The following is an 18,042-nucleotide window of genomic DNA, read 5'->3' on the forward strand; positions in this document are numbered from 1 at the left end:
TTTAAAAAATCATCTAAAAATATAATGTAAAAGTGTAAGATGGGAGGCCGAGGCGGGTGGATCACAAGATCGAGACCAACCTGGTCAACATGGTGAAACCCCGTCTCTACTAAAAATACAAAAAATTAGCTGGGCATGGTGGCGCGTGCCTGTAATCCCAGCTACTCAGGAGGCTGAGGCAGGAGAATTGCCTGAATCCAGGAGGCGGAGGTTGCGGTGAGCCGAGATCGCGCCATTGCACTCCAGCCTGGGTGACAAGAGCAAAAAACTCCGTCTCAAAAAAAAAAAAAAAAAGTGTAAGAAACTCTTCCTACCTTCTGAACTTCAGATACAAATATTCTCTTACTGGCTGAATTTAGATTTAATACAAATCAATTTTATTTTTTATTTTATTTTTTTAATATTTATTTATTTTTTTGAGTTGGAGTTTTGTTCTTGTTGCCCAGGCTGGAATGCAATGGCTTACCGCAACCTCCATCTCCCAGGTTCAAGTGATTCTCCTGCCTCACCCTCCCAAGTAGCTGGGATTATGGGCATGCCCCACCATGCTCAGCTAATGTTTACTTTTGTTTTTGTATTTTTAGTAGAGATGGGGTTTCTCCATCTCGGTCAGGCTGGTCTCAAACTCCCAATGTCAGGTGATCCACCCACCTCAGCCTCCCAAAGTGCTGGGTTACAGATACGAACCACCACACCCGGCCAATACAAATTAATTTTTAAGCACATGTACTGTTTTGATACATTAACTTTGTGAAAAAGAAGGATCAGTAGCGAGGTCCTACAGATGACTGAGTTTCAGAGCCTTTCCATGGAGGTCACACATATGACTGAAGACAGTGGCTGGAAAGAAAACTCTGATGCTGATTGAGGATCATGCATTTATTTGGTCAGTGTATTAACAGTTGGCATAATTAACACCTTTTAAAACGAGCTGGGGATTTGTATCTTTTCTCATAAAGCTGATCTACTCTCCTGAAGGGAGACAATTAAATACTTGAAAGAGGTTGAGTAACTTCCTTTTGGATTAGAATGTTGCTTACCTGGTCATGCTCTGTCCTGGCCCCAGGGCTAAACCAATGGCTGCAGAGGAAAGAAAAAGGCAGTTAGTGGGAACCTAACTAAAAGCACATGTTCTCACATGATCAAGCCGCACGTGCTTTAAGGAACTTGTCACCAGCAACAGAGGCTTAAATATGCTTTATTTTAATGGATATTTCATGTAATTCTAGACTTAAACCAATTTTGACGGAAATGTAAGAGTGCTCATAACCCAGTAATTTTCAATTTAATAAGCAAACTGAGTTAGAATTACATTTCCATTTAATTATGTTAACATAAACTGCTGGGACTGTATTCATTTTATGAATCAATTCTGGTTATAAAATCTACAAATGCTATCATTTACCACAACTTAATTATGGCATCATTACAACAAATTATGACCTTTTGATTGCTGGAGTTATAAAAAAAAAGTTAAAAACACAAGAATATTATATTATCTAGCTATGCCCCCAGGAGCAATACACAAAGCCCTTGATATGAATTCTGCAGAATCAGCTGAAGGTACCTTGGACCTATTCCCTCCACAGTTATAACAACTTAGATTCTGGCTGAGAACAAGTTCAACAACATTAAAAATATAGAAGTCACTGCATTATCAAAGCCTTGCCTTCTTACATAGCCCAGCCCAGCCCATTTTGCTTCAGTTGCCCCTGGGACTCTTAACACTGATGTATCTGGCAATACCTTTTCCATGGGAGTTGTTTTCATTAGCTAGGTGCCCAGTTCTCTGGCAATATTCTGCACAAAAAACTAACTGTAAACATCAAGGACTAGGAAATTGAGAGAGGTATTACAGCAAATCAATCACTGAAGGCCCAGAATCACAGGGAATGATACTAACATTACTATGAAAGCTACTTATGGTTTCAACAACCATAATACCGAGTACCTCTACGTACTGAGCATGAAACATGTTTTATTTCCCTCCCATCTTCATAAAATCTGTACAAGGTTAGGCTCATGTTCCAAATACAAAAACGAGAGCTCAGGTGTTAGCTTATTTGTATGAGGTGTGTTTTCACCACACCATACTGCAGAAGGGCAAGGGGCTAGAAAGGGTTTGCATCTCCTGAAACTCTCTAAGACTTCTTTGCATTCTCTAGCCTCTGTGGTACTAAAACCAAGAACAAACAGCCTCTACATTAATAGGCTTTGTTTATGCTCTTAATACAGTATTTCTCAAGCTCATAGATAGTGATAGTGATGCTCCTTGGCAGGTCAGATTCCACCAGTGATGGAGGAATGGACATTTATTGGTATTAGAAAATAACATCTGGATTAATTACCAAATTAATTTATCATTTATTGTAGTTCCTCTGACAGCTTGACTAAGATATTTCCCCTCTGTTTTAGATTGTGCCTTTTTTGATTTAAAGAAAACAACTAAAAGGACTAAAAATAGCAATTTCTTGTTCATCTATCCTGACTCCTAAGCTCTGTTAAGAGAAACCACTGTCAGCTCTTTTAGTTCTTTCGTTTTGTATTTAATACTGTATTTCTAAAGAATATGGTTATACTGGTAGCTTGTGATTAATTGATTTTAGATGTGAAGTACCAACTTTCTGTTATCATAGACTTAGCTGTTTTGCAACTCCCAACCCTATTTCCAATTACAGCATCTTTTTGATTGATCAATTGTGAATACAGACATTATTATAACTACATGAATACTTTCTGCTGCTAAGCTTTTCTTTTTATTTCTCCTAAAGTTGATATTTGTCTTATTTTTGCTATTTTTTTATGTACCTCTCAGGCTTCTTAATTTTTCTGTGTACCTGCCTGCTTATCTTTATTACATTCTTACTCTTATCACTGTTAGTTTTCAAATATTAAAAAAATACCTGAAAATATGCCCATCCCTTACTCCTCCCTCCTCTTCAGTCTCTAGTGATCTCCTCCCAAAGCCCTGTCTACTTAGTCTCATCTGAGCTGCTGTTCTCCAGATCTGTCCTGGAACTTCCTCAGCTTTCAGTGGGTGGTCACGTCATTTTTCTCCTTTGTTGCACCTCCTGTTTGCTGTATCCTGCGGCTTCTCAGTTCATTTTCACCTCTTGCTGAAGAACTCACTCAAATAGTGACAATGGTTGAGAAATGTAAGTTGTTTGTCCGTTTTCTTCTTCATGTTCTTAGTTTTCAACAGGCAAAAAAAAAAAAAAAAAAAAAAAAAAATGCTTATTCTTGTTGTTCTGAATGTGATCTGTATTTTTTCCCTCTGGATGCTGTTAGAGGTTTTTAATTTCTCCAGTAGTGTGCATTTTTCATTTACTGTGTTAGGCGAGACCTTGCAATCTGGAGATCTGGGTCCTTCAGTATAAGAAAATTTGCTTTTGATTTTTTTCTCTCTCTGGAATGCCTAATATTTAAATGTTAGATCTTCTGAATTGATCTGTTAGCTTTTCTTACGTTTTCCCTCCCAAAATTTATTTGTCTTTTTGTTTGATTGATAAGTGATTTATCAATCTTTACATTAAATTAAATATTTTGAGATAATCATAGGTTTATGTGCAGTTGGTAGAGATCCTGTGCACCTTTATCCAGTTTCCCAAATGATAACGTTTTGTAAAACTATAGTGTAACATCGCAACCAAGATACTGACACTGATACAGACAAGATACAGAACAATTTATTACTGCAATGATCCTTCCTGTTGCCCTTTGATAGCCACACCCATTTCACTCCAACCGTCACTCTCCTATACTTAGCCACGGTTAACCCACTAACCCATTCTCTATTTTTATAACTTTGTCATTGAAATAATGTTATACAAATGGTATGATACAGGATGTAAACTTTTCAGATTGGCTTTTAAGCTCGGCCCAGTTCTCTGAAAACTCAATGAAGTTGTTGCATGTATAAGTAGTTTATTCCTTTTTATTCTGAGTAGTATTCCATTGCATGGGTATACATAGTTTGTTTAACCATTCACCCATTGGAGGATTTCTGGGTTGTATCCAGTTTTGGGCTATAATGAATAAAGCTGCTGTGAACCTCAGTGTAGAGGCTTTTCTGTGAACAGAGTTTTCATTTTTGTGGGATCAATGACCTAGAGTGCAATTGCTGGTGAGTATCTTAGTTCCAAGTTTAGTTTCGTAAAACTGCCAACCGTTTCTAGAATGGCTACGCCATTTTATAACGTCATCAGCAATTTATGAGCAATTCCGTTTTTACATATCCTCATCGGTATTCAATACTGTCACTCTGTTTTACTTCAGCCATTCTGATACATGTGTAGCGATATCTCTTGTGGTCTTAATTTGCATTTCTCTAATAGATAATGACGCCAATATTTTTTTGTGTGCTTATTTGCTATTTGTGTTTCCTCGTTGGTAAAATGGATGTTCATGTCTTTTGTGCATTTTCTAACTAGATGGTTTGTTTTGTTTCTTAACTGTTTTATAACTGTTAAGTTTTGAAAGGTCTTTATATATTCTAGATACTAGTCTTTTGCTAGATATGTGGTTTGCAAATATTTTCTCTCAGTCTGTAGCTTCTTTTCATTCTCTTAAAGAGACGTTTCCAAAACACTAGTTGTAAATATTGTTGAAAAGACTATTCTTCCTCCATTGAACTGCTTTTGCACCTTTGTCAAAAATCCACGGACTATACTTGTGTGTTGAGGGAGCTGTTTCTGGAGTTCTCTCTTCTGCGAGTGATTTATGTGTCTATCCCTCCACCAGTACCAAACAGTCTTGAATACTGTAGCTACACAGTAAGTCTTGAAATCTAGTAGGATAATTCCTACATCTTTATTCTTTTTTAAAAAATTGTTTTTGTGATTCAAGTTTCTTTGCTTTTCCATATAGAATTTAAAATAATCCTTGCTATTATCTAGAAAATCTTGCTGGGATTTTGGTAAGAATTGCATTAAACCTATCTATCAATTTAGGGAGAACTGACCTCCTGACTATGTTGAATCTTCTAACAGGAACCATGAAGTCTCTTCATGTTTTTAGATCTCTTTTGATTTCTTTCACCGTTTTAATCTCCCATTTTATCTCTCATTTCTTTTACTAAGTTTTTTTCTTCAAAATGTATGAAGAAAATGTTCAAATATTCAGACAAGTTGAAAGCCTCTTAGAATGATCCCCATATATCCACTATCTAGATTCTACTATTAACATTTTACTCTACGTGGTTTATAAATTATCTACTTATGACATCTTTTGATGAGCAAGTCCTTTTTTCCTGAAGACTGAAGTCTTTTCTCAAATATCTGGTGATCCTTCCTTATTTATTCGATATTTATAAGGCACCACAAAAATGATCAGAAGAGCTTTTTCAACAAATCAGTTTATCTACAGGATGATCATACAGCAAGTGTCTTCTAATAGGGGAAACATACAAGGGTTACTATTTCATCTCTTTTTCTCAGATTAGTGAATTTCTGAAGAAAAGAAAGATTTATTCTCTTGACTGAGACATACCATGTCAGCTCCACGCCTCACCCTACTTCGAAGTTTTCAGTTTTTCTAGGGCCTATGAGGGACAAATCAGCATTTATTTCATTGGACTCTTAAGTTTATTATTTCTTCTGTCTGCCTAGTACAAATCTCCAAGTGCTTTCTATCCCTAGAAATTGGCTGAAATCTCTAATCTGCTAAAGTGTCCCTTCTTGGTCATTGTATGTTTATATCTTTTTCTTCTTTCTAGTGGGATATAGGTAGGAAACATAAAAATAAATGTTCAGAGCAGCAAACAAGAGACATTGGTATCACTGAGGCCATGAAGAAATGCTTTAAGAAGGGAGTGGTCATTGGTGTTAAATATAGAGAAATCAAGTCTGACAGGAACTGAGAAAACACAACTGGAGGGGTCACTAATGAACTTTTCCAGAGAAGTTTCTAGAAAATGATGTGGAAAGAAATCAGAATTATAATACCATGGTAGGGTACAGAAGAAGGGATTATACTGTAATCTGCTCTTTCTAGAAGTTTGGCTCTCAAAGTATGAGAGACAAAAATCACATTAAGTTAAAGAAAATTAAAGGGGAGGTTGAATAACGTAGTAGATGATAAAAGAAACTTTTGGAAAGGAAACAAAAAATTCCTTTCAATCAAAAGCACAGGTATTAGCCTTGGACAGGAGAAGAGAGATCTTTCCCTCTAAGACTAGGAAAAAGTTTATTTCGGTAAGTTTATCTAAATTAAATAGCAGTCTTAATGAGTCTAAAGAACATAGGCAGTGAATATAAGATTTAAAAAAGCTGAAAGACTATTAGGTTGTGGTAAGAAAATGGTATAACATCCTTCAAAATTTCAGAGCTCTATTAGTTCTGAGTGATGGTTATATGTAAGAGTAGCCAGGGGAGTTACTTAAGTAGCAGTCAGATGAAGAACATTGTATTCCAGCAGTAAAATAAACTGTGCTAAGTGCCAGTATGTACTATTCCATCCAACCATTGCCATGGCTCTGCTGGTCGTAGGGGTACCCAACATGCACTTAGCCCTTACTAAGGCCATTTAATACTTAAACTACTCTGGGGGGTATTTACTATTATCATTCAGTAAATAAACTCGCTCAGAGAGATTAAGAAGTTTGCCAAAGATTTCATAACTAAGCAGCAGAGTGAGAATTCAGTTAGGTCTCCTGATTCCAAAGCCCTCACCCCTTCTAACTATTACACATGTTGTCACCAGTTAGGATAGCTGAGGTTGATGCAGGAAAGGAAGACTAATTGAAGCACCAAAGTCCTGTGTGAATGAGGGTAAATAAGGAAAGACAGATGGTAGTATGAACCTCAAACAAGAAAAAAAATTTACCCAGACGTAAAAAGGGAATAATCTGGAAGGAGTATTGATGTGGTAGGAAAATGGTGGCCTCTTGTGTCCCAGAGTTTATAGGAATGAGAGGAGGTGAATGACTTCCTCCTTTGGGCAGCCTGTTGAACTCACCCTGGCTGATTTAGATGCTTCCTCTTCCAAACTCCCAATGTCTCTGCCTGTATCTCCACTAAAGCTGTTATATTCATATACTGCAGTTGATCATTCCTAATAATAAATCTGAGGTCCTTGAGAAAAGGATAACGATAATAACACTAACAGAAATAGTGGTAGTCGCTGTAGAAAATGTGATAGAACTAGTAATCAAAGTTGCAGTAAAAGCACTATCACCACGCAATGAATGTTAGTTATGTGCTGGGTATCATTCTCATGGCCATACATGCATTATCTCATTTAATTCTTATCACAACTTTTTGAAATAGTCCTATTACCATTCAAGCTCACATAGCTAGCAAGTACTGGAATCAGAATTTGAATTCAGTTCATCTTGTATTTGCAACCATACACTTCCCCTTCACTGCCTTCAAGTATGGTCATGGTGGCGGTGGCGGGGGGTGGGGGATGGTGGAAGGGTTGGTTTTCTTTTTCTTTTCTTTTCTTTTTTTTGGTATTGCCAGAATCTAGCATAATACACAGAAAATAAAGGTTACTTATTAACTTTCTAGTGAAAAATGAGCAAACAAGGAAGTACAGAGGGAGTAGCATCCTTGAAAGTCAGAGTCAAGTTTATGTAAAGGCAGAGGAAGAAAAAAAATGCTATGAAAGAGAATAGGCATTTATTTATATGTATTTACACTGCAGCCACGATTCCACATGGGCTTCATGGAGAGACTAACAGTGATAGAAAAATCTGGAAGCAAGGAGCAGAGACGAATTTAAAACTGATCAACTGTGAAGAATGGTTAGGCTCAGAGACACAGGCAGATTGCCTGTTCTCACAATTCATAAGGGTTGAATGTGCTTTCCAAATTCCCTTCTCCCTCTAGGATACAGACACAGTTTAGGGAGGTCTAGGAATTAAGTCTGGTATATTATTTCATTTAATCCTCTTCACAACACTGCTGATAACAGGAACAGTCATCACCTATTGAGCCTTCACTACAGTGCTCTTCCAAGTATAGTAGAGAAGTTGTGGTTGGTAACTCTTTGGAATAGAAAGAATTTTTTTTTTTTTTTTTTTTAGCATGACTAGAAAATAAACCTTTAGGAAAGAAGGTTTTTAAAAACTAAAATCTCTGCAGATGGAGAATTCCACACTAATTCCTTCTCATTGTTCCTTAATCTCCTTTCTCACCCACAGTGTTGAACTACAGGTAGCAGAAATGTATAGGATTTCATGGGAAGTCAATTAATACTACATCTAGACAAAAGGACAAAATCAACCTCAAGATTCTTAACTGAGGCCTCCTAAAAATGTACTTTTCAGAACAAAAGAGCTATTGCAACTTAAAATGCGGATTTTTATTGCTAGAGATAAGTTTCTGTTTTTGGACTTAGAAGCATAATTTTAATTTAATTTAATAATTTAATATAAAATTTAATTTAATATGCTATTAAATTAAATTTTAAATCTTAATTTAATAGTATATATAAAATGGTCTAAATCTGTGCTGTTCAGTATGGTAGACACTAGCCATATGGCTATTTAAATTTAATTAATTAATTAATTTTTATTTTTATTTTTGAGACAGAGTCTTGCTCCGTTTCCCTGGCTGAAGTGTAGTGGCACAATCTAGGCTCACTGGAACCTCTGCCTGCTGGGTTCAGGCAATTCTCCTGCCTCAGCATCCTAACTAGCTGAGATTACAGGCATGTACCACCATGCCGGCTAAGTTTTGCATTTTTGCAGAAACAAGGGTTCACCATGTTGGCCAGGCTGGTCTGGAACTACTGACCTCAAGTGATCCTCCCACCTCAGCTTACATTTAAATTAATGTTAAAAACTAAGTTTCTTAATTGCAATAGCTACATTTCAAGTGCTGAAGACACATGAGGTTTAATAACTACCATACTGGGCAGTGAAGATACAGAATATTTTCATTACTGTAAAGAGTTCTTCTGTTAGATAACACTAGACTAAGTAGATTATCAGTAAACACATCAATTGACTTTGGAAATAGTATACAATCTTCTATACTGACAGTTTCCCTGTGAACCATAACTACTTTATTGAAGAGACTTGCAAGTATGAAAAACTATATGCAAGAGGAGGGAGGGTGACAGAGAAGTAGAAATATACGCCCAACTCCTAACCCAATATACTGTTACAGGGCTTCACAGATCAAGATATGGAAATAAAAATTACGGCAAGACTATAGAGTATTAAGAAGCCACATGGCTAGGTAAGGACAGAACTTGGTAGCAATTACAACCAGGATGTCAAAAGGCAAATAGGGCACATTTGTCAGTGTAGAAATTGACAGGGAGTTCATTCACACCAAGTGAACAATAAATAAACAAAAGCAAACCAAAACCTTAAGTGCTTCCCAAACACTCTTAGGCGAAAGGATCTGTAACATGACCTACCAGCCTTGGCATCATGCGCTCCTTGCCGACCCTTCTCTGGTCTCATCACACACTACATGCTTTTCCTTCATATATTGTGCTCAATCTGCTTTAGCATTCCTTTAGCTTCTTGAACACAACATGTATTATTTTCTCTGCTTGAAATGCTCTTCCTGCCACCAGTTCACTTAGATCTTAGAGATCTCATTAGTCTTGCCCATCTCAATGTTTAGTTCAAATTCAATGTTTACAAGTTCTTCTTTAGAGTACTTAGTTCAGTATATAATAATGCATAAATGTGTCAGTATATAATTATACATTTGTGTGCATGCTTACTAATCTCTATTATTTCTATCACATTGTGAGTAATGTGAGAAACGCAAAAACTGTGATCATGTCGTCTATTCCGTTACTGTATACTCCGCACCTAGTACACCTTCATAAATACCTTCTGAATGAATGGACAAATGAATGACTCGAGATACAGGATGGAGTTTCATCGACTATACTTGCTATGCTATTCTATATGAAGGTAAAAGAATGGCAACACTGGGCTGTGTGATCTTTCAAGATTCCTTGGCTGGGTGCGGTGGCTCACGCCTGTAATCCCAGCACTTTGGGAGGCCAAGGACGGTGGATCACGAGGTCAAGAGATAGAGCCCATCCTGGCCAAAATGGTGAAACCCCGTCTCTACTAAAAATACAAAAATTAGCTGGGCGTGGTGGCATGCGCCTGTAGTCCCAGCTACTCGGGAGGCTGAGGCAGAATTGCCTGAACCCGGGAGGTGGAGATTGCAGTGAGCTGAGATCGCACCAATGCACTCCAGCCTGGCGACAGAACGAGACTCTGTCTCAGAAAAAAAAAAAAAAGAAAGAAAGATTCTTTTGGGTTCTTAAGTTCTATGGACTAGAAGACCAGGATGCTAAAGATATTTCTCACTCAATAACATGCTCTATGTAACAAAAAGTCAACTCTAAAATTATGCTGAAGAGGCCCCACTAAAACTTTATTTCCTGTATTAAACTATGAATGTAAATTCAGGAAGTTCAGCCTGGTGTGGGTACTAAATCAGAAAGAGCTAAGTTTGGATGCAGGCTCTGGCACTTACTGGTTAGGTGAATTCTGGCAAATTATTTTTATTTTCTGAGTCTCAGTTTCTCCCTCATGCATGAAATAAAATTAACCACTCAGTATTTGGAAGGCGGAAGACAACACTAAGAAACTGGCAGATGTTGTTTAAAATAAATACTAATTTTCTTCTCCAACAGTATAATGGTATATAGTAATCTGTAAACCTTTGTTCCGTAAGTTTTAACACACAGTGATTACCTTTTAATTTCGAAATGTCTATAAAAAAACAAGTGCTAAAGGATGTTACTTATACGCTAACAGGTTTAACATGTTAATCAACAATAGAGGCTCAATACATTTGTCTTTTCGATTGACTTTGGTTGAGTAGTGTGGAATGTGTGACTTTAGAAAAGTCAAATTATCTATAAAATGGTGTCTAATACCTACTATCACTACTTGAGAAAGGGAGTAAAAATACTAGAAACAGTGGTGCATGTGAAAATTGTCTCAAAAAATAGAATACAGTGTATAATAGAAAGTATTTATCATCTTCATCGTCATCATCGTTTTGAAATGTTTCATGCCTAGTTGAGTAATATTTCTGTATTTTATCTAAGTACCTTATAAAAACATCTTATATAAGAAAGGACTGTTATTATATTTATTCTATAAATAAAATTAAGACATGTAAGCTAAATGACTTACCCATGGGAATCACAATAAATCAGGGGAGGAATTGATCTGTATTTCTTATTTATCTCAATCTAGAGTTAAAGACACTTCCACTGTAAAGCAATAGATGCTAAATTTCAAAGCGTAAAAGTATTCCCAATGAACATAACCTTTAATCCAGGCAAATCTTGCTTTAAGCAAACTCGATATTTACACAAAAGATAAAATAAGGGGTGAGTATTTGCTTTATAAAGGAATTCATCATAGGATTATAATGAGTTACCCATGTGCATTTAAAGTAAGTTTGATTTACATACAATTCCTCAGATAAATATCCTCTACTTAAAAAAGAAATAAGAGTAAAATATATCAATTGCACAATCGATTGATAAGTCATATTTATCTCTATTTAAAAGCAAGTATCTCATAGGTGATTGGAAAGAGAGAGAAAGGAAAAATTTCTGGAACCATTTACAGAGTACATAAAGGGAGGCGGAATTAATAAGAAGTAACTATATTTTTATGCTTACATATATTTTTAATGTAGTCATATATTAATTTTATTTTTAACATTTTAATATTTGTAGATTTAAAAAGTCAACAGAATAATTAAAAAAGAATTTGAAAACTTAGGTTACTTTTACTGAGAAATTAGATATTAATTTCCCTGCTTTAGCTGGATTGAAGCTCTTGAATTTTTTGTGTGTAGCTCTCTAGTTATCTTAGTCAATATTCCATTTCACTGCACTACATATTTCTGAATAAAAGAAACCTATCATATATTAATTATTGGATTTAAATATAGTAACCTATTGTACCTTAATGACTGGACTTTAAACATAGTAATATGTTTTCCAAGGAAATAATTACTAGATGGTATTTAAAACAATTCATACACTGTTATTTTATTAAAGTGATTGCATTTTCATAATTATGACCCTCTGGAAGACTTTTTAGTATCTGTCTTCAAAAATAAGACTGCAGTCCAGCGTGGTAGCTCACACCCACAACCCGAGCACTTCGGGGGGATGAGGTGGGTGGATCACTTGAGATCAGGAGTTTCAGACCAGCCTGGCTAACTTGGCGAAGCCCAAAGATTAGGATTGGTACGGGTGTCTTTTTTTTCTCAAGAAGAGGAAAGGCAACTGGGAAAACTAAGAACCAGCAAAATAACCAGGGCTGATAATTTCTAGGAATAACATTTATAAATGGAAGCAAGGGATTTGAAAATTTACTCCCTTAAAACTAACGGTGGCTATGATTCTGCTAGAAATTATTTGTTCATCCGTAGGGTATGAACACCTTAGTTTTTCTACTATGAGATGCTGAATCTGATACTAAGAGTCAATTTAATGTATCTGACTCAGGGAGAAGGCGGAATGGAAGAAGGGTAACAGGCAGTGCAGAACCACGTATTCCAGCTAGGAAGCTGGGGAAGCACATAAAACTCTCTGGCCAGAGTGGATACTGGCCATACACCTTCTATTAAAGGACCTGATAGGAAAATTTCAGGTATTGGGTTTTTCTCCTAGAGCAATAAAAGAGACAAGCTGAAGTAAAATGGAGTCAGTTTTAAAGCAGGCAGGCAGGCCAGTCCCTAGAAGGGCATCGAGCTATGGAAACTTAACTGAAAGAGTGTGTGTGTGTGTGTGTGTGTGTGTGTGTGTGTGTGTGTATACAAAGTTGCCTGTATACTTATTTATTTATGTAAAAGAAAATTCCCATGATGTGGTGTCCTCTCCCTTCTCCCTATCAAGAGTGGGGTCCATAAGGGATCTCCCCTCATTGGCCCTACGTAGGTAAGGGATGGGCCTGAAGAAAGGGATGAAAATATGGACTTGCTAAATGAGCCTATAAAATATAATCAAGGCCAAGCATGCTGGCTCACAGCTGTAATCCCAACACTTTGGGAGGTGGAGGTGGCAGGATTACTTGAGCCCAGGAATTCAAGACTAGCCTGGGCAACATAGGGAGACCCCCATCTCTAGCAAAAAAAAAAAAAATCAGCCAGGCATGGTGACCCATGCTTGTAGTTCCGGCTACTTGTGGAGCTGAGGCCGGAGGATCACTTGAGCCTGGGAGGTGGGCCATGGCTATCAAGGCTGCAGTGGGCCATGATAGTGATTGCATCATTGCATTATAGCCTGGGCAACAGAGCAAGACCCTGTCTAGAAAAATAAATCAATAAAACAAAATACAATCTAAATTGAATGAAAGTCCTAGAATTAGGGAATTGCCATTGGGAAAAATCACGTTTGTAACCCCTAAACGGAACAGGCTGTGGCACAGAAGTTAGATTTAACAAGCAAAATGACACATGCCTGTGGCTCTAGTCTAGACCTTCCTGAATACCACTCTGTTGGATTTCTCTGACAAAGAGCATGAGCCTGCTGACAAAGATTTCCTAAAGATATATACCTACCTGCCGGAGGCCATTGTTTTGAACCGCCTCAGGACAGAAGCCATTAAACTGAGAGCAAGAGTAGAGGAAGAACGTCAAGGCCAGCAGTATTTGCTAGCATGAAATTGCAGGAACAAACACAACATAAACCCTTGTATTTCTGATGGAATGCTAGTGCTGAAATAAACAAACAACTTGAGTCTGTGACTGTTTAGTTCCTAAGGCAGATGACAAACCCCTGACTTTCACAACAAGAAATGGGCTGATAAAACTGTGCAGTACCGCCTAAGGCATCTGCTGCAATGAACATAACAGCTGAGACCTTCAGAGGAAGAAAAACAAGTTAGCTTCTCCAAGAGAAAACAGAAAGAATTGCTTGCCAAACTGGATATAGGTACTGTGGCATGGTGAGTATTAAGTATCACATTTCCTGAATGAGAACTTTTGTTGAAACAGCCTACCTTAGGCTGGCTCACATCTGTGTAATCCCAGCATTTTGGGAGGCTGAGGCAGGTGGATCACCTTAAGTCAGGAGTTTAAGACCAGCCTGGTCAATATGGGGAAACCCTGTCTCTACTAAAAATACAAAAACTAGCCCGGCATGGTGGAAGGCTCTTGTAATCCCAACTACTTGGGAGGCTGAGGCAGGAGAATTGCTTGAACCTAGGAGGTAGAGGCTGCAGTGAGCTGAGATTGGGCCATTTGCGCTCTAGCCTGGGAGACAAAAGCAAGGCTTCAGACTTTGTCTCAAGAAAAAAAAAAAAAAAGGCCGGGCACGGTGGCTCAAGCCTGTAATCCCAGCACTTTGGGAGGCCGAGGTGGGTGGATCACGAGGTCAAGAGATCGAGACCATCCTGGTCAACATGGTGAAACCCCGTCTCTACTAAAAACACAAAACATTAGCTGGGCATGGTGGCGCGTGCCTGTAATCCCAGTTACTCAGGAGGTTGAGGCAAGAGAATTGCCTGAATCCAGGAGGCGGAGGTTGCAGTGAGCCGAGATTGCGCCATTGCACTCCAGCCTGGGTAACGAGTGAAACTCTGTCTCAAAAAAAAAAAAAAAAAAAAAAAAATGTAGCCCTTTCTCTACAATTCTATAGTCTATGCATGCACTTTGAATTTATAGGCCACTATAAGATTATGATATCATTTTGCTATATCCGAACAATAGTTTCTAATTTATATTTGTTAAGTAGTGGATTTTTAAAAATAGAAACTAACGGATCCTAATATGATTGATTGCCACAAAAAAATTATTCAATAATTAATTCATGTCTTCCCATATTTTATGGCCTTTCTAAAAGTTTGAATTTGCAGGAGCTATATGGTATTGATCAAAAATATGTAACTAGTTAAGCTTTTCCAGCAAAGATGTATTTACAGATAGAATTAACCCCTGGAAATTCAGCAATAATTTACCAAAGTCAAAGCCACAACTATTTAGCTTTTAAAAATTATCTAGTAAAGTAGTCTCTTCCTTTTGCTGCTAAATGGAAATACATTCTGGTTGTTTCACAGATCTTTATATTATTATCAAGCACTTGGCAACAGCAGAAAGTAGAGAAGTAATGAAAAACAGTCTTTTTATGTTTTTTTTTTTATTTTGAATGATGAGAGTCTCACTCTGTTGCCCAGGCTGAAGGGCAGTGGAGTGATCTTGGCTCACTGCAATCTCCACCTCCCGAGTTCAAGTGATCTTCTGTCTCAGCCTCCCAAATAGCTGGGACTACAGGCACGCACCACTACACCCAACTATTTTTTGTGTTTATGGTAGAGATGGGATTTCACAATATGTTGGCCTGGCTGGTCTTGTACGCCTGATCTCAGGTGATCTGCTCGCCTTAGCCTTCCAAAGTGCTGGGATTATAGGCATGAGCCACCATGCCTGGCCCAAGAAAACCAGTCTCTTACTTTTTTTTTTGTCCTGAGATGAAGTCGCACTCTGCTGCCCATGCTGGAGTTCAGTGTTGTGATCTCAGCTCACTGCAACCTCCACCTTTTGGGTTCAAGCAATTCTCCTGCCTCAGCCTCCTGAGTAGCTGGGATTACAGGTGTATACCACCATGCAGGGCTAATTTTTGTATTTTTATTAGGGATGGATTCACCATGTTGGTCAGGCTGGTCTCAAACTCCTGACCTTAGGTGATCTGCCTGCCTCAGCCTCCCAAAGTGCTGGGATTATAGGCATGAGCCACCATACCTGGCTTTTTACTCATCATTTTAGTATTTTAGAAGGGTTGGGATAGAGAATAAAGATGGAGGAGTAGGAGATCTTCATGCTACTCAATGGAATGAAAATTTAAATTTTTTAAGATAACACATGAATTTCAATAATGCATGAATTTCAAATTCAATCACAAATAACAGAATAACTATATTTTAAAATCCCCATTTAAATTTTGTCATCCTTTTCATTTAAATTATGCTTACATTATTACCAATGGTAAATGATACTCCCTCTTTAAAAGTAGGTACAAATTAAATCAGCTTTACAAGTAGTAGCTAATAATTTCCCAAATGAGCTAAAAGTAGAATACTCCAATAAGGTTATATAAACACATTGAGTACTCACTCATGGTGATGAGAATCTGGAGAAAAATGAACCATTCTCTTGTTACCCACTGGGCCAGGAGTGGATACCTATAGGGAGATTTAAACAGAAAAAACAAATTTCAGATTTGTTTATAAAAAGACCATGGATAATAGTGATATATTCATTTGAGGACATTACTCTAAAATGGAGAATACAAGATTTTCAAACCTCAGACAACATTGCGTAGATTAAAAGTATGATTTAATTCCTGGGGAGAATACTCTACTTGTTTTGGTCTAATGTATTTCCTCTGCTAGATTTTTAAGACTATTTGAAAAGAATCTTGGCTGGCCAAAGTGGCTCACACCTGCAATCCCGGCACTTTGAGAGGCTGAGGCAGGTAGATCACCTGAGGTCAGGAGTTTGAGACCAGCCTGGCCAACATGGTGAAACCCCATCTATACTAAAAATACAAAAATTAGCTGGGCATAGTGGCATGCACCTGTAATCTCAGCTACTCGGGAGTCTGAGGCAGCAGAATCACTTGTGTCCAGGAGGCAGAGGCTTGCCAAAGCACTCCAGCCTGGATGTAAGAGCAAGATTCTGTCTCTCAAAAAAATCAAAATAAAAAATTCTTTAAAAAAGAGAATCTTTGCAATAGTGTAAATATTCTTTTAGGAATCACAAACCAGTGACTTATTATGTGAAAAAAATGTTTAATTAGATCAGTGTTAAACAGGTATTTCCAAGGACCAATGTATTTGTAACTAGTTCCTAAATATAAATAACATGTATTATAACACATACATTTAAATATATACAAAAACTTAGATCAAAGAAGTAGTGAGCAGCCCTTTTCATGGTTTCCCCGAAAACGCAGGAGTCGTCTGTGTATTTACATAGCACAAATGTAATTTCATCTAAGAGAGTAATATTTTCACTCCTGTATTTCTAAATAAAATTTAAAATCTGAAGTAAGCTACTCCTATGGTATTTTAGAGTTTCACAACTTTCTTATCGTATAGATGGTTCTCAAAGGGAATACAACACTGCACAAGAATGAATCTATCAATCACAATTGACAAGGCATACATTTACAGCAAAAGGCTTTAAGTTATGTTCCATTGTAATAAAAAAAACCCTCTGTAATTATAGAAATGCCATTTATATAGAATAGGAGGGAAAAGCATGGAAAAGCAATAAAATTCCTTTTAAAAAAAACCCTAACATTTTCAAAACCTTATTTTTTCTTGTATCACTTGGGTTACACGGATGCCAGTATATACTCAGAAATTCCACGAAATGCAAATATTGCAAATGTGCACAGATGATGACATTAATAACCCTACGGTTTGAGCACCACAGGTAAACATGTGGCTCAACTCCAGGACTACATCCTGCATTCATCTTAAAATGAGGTTTTCATGCTATTCCAGTGGGTATCCCTGGAATACAATAATCCATTTTCTACACTGTGGCTATGAGAAAAGCCGACTGTGCCTATGTCATGCTTTGTTAGAGGTTCATGATCACATTATCTCATGGTGGACCTGACACTTTTATTCAGTTTACAGTATGTTCTATGTACAGGCAACTTATTTCCTTTGCCAAGGCTGCTGACAACCTTTTCCACACTATATTAATCTTGTTTACTGACTTTATCTTGGTACAAATATCAGAAAACTAAACTTTTTATCTCAGAGAAAAAATAAACAATGTGTTGACAGAAGCAGAAGCTATTTTCAGGACTAAAATTGCTTGTTTACCTGAAGCTATACTTATGGAAAAACGTTTAAGTCTTGCTCTGGTTTGAAATACATAATCTGAAATTTAATAAGTAAAGAAATTTCACATACACCCATGTGATAAATTGCCTGATGAAAACAAAGCAACAGAATACAATAAAACAGAATTTATAGCTAATTTATACCATAATACAAATGTAAGCTTTCAATCTAGTCAGAAATAATCATACCATGTATTTCTCAGCAATCATATATATGTATAAAAAAACTGT

The 18,042-nt window shown here is 37.1% G+C and overlaps 1 protein-coding gene across 2 annotated transcripts in view; it reads right to left on the bottom strand.

The window, feature by feature from the left end:
- GPATCH2 (G-patch domain containing 2) overlaps positions 1-18,042 on the bottom strand; it is a 200,146-nt gene that overhangs the window by 67,995 nt on the left and 114,109 nt on the right. For both annotated transcript variants that reach the window (XM_003930346.4, XM_074385207.1), the window contains exons 6-7: positions 16,065-16,132; positions 1,041-1,080 (exon numbers count right to left, since the gene is read on the bottom strand). In XM_003930346.4, coding sequence (XP_003930395.2) covers positions 1,041-1,080; positions 16,065-16,132 — 108 coding nt within the window. The remainder of the gene's footprint in view (positions 1-1,040; positions 1,081-16,064; positions 16,133-18,042) is intronic.

The sequence above is a fragment of the Saimiri boliviensis genome, chromosome 14 (genome assembly GCF_048565385.1).
Source record: "Saimiri boliviensis isolate mSaiBol1 chromosome 14, mSaiBol1.pri, whole genome shotgun sequence".
Classification (NCBI taxonomy): Eukaryota; Metazoa; Chordata; class Mammalia; order Primates; family Cebidae; genus Saimiri; species Saimiri boliviensis.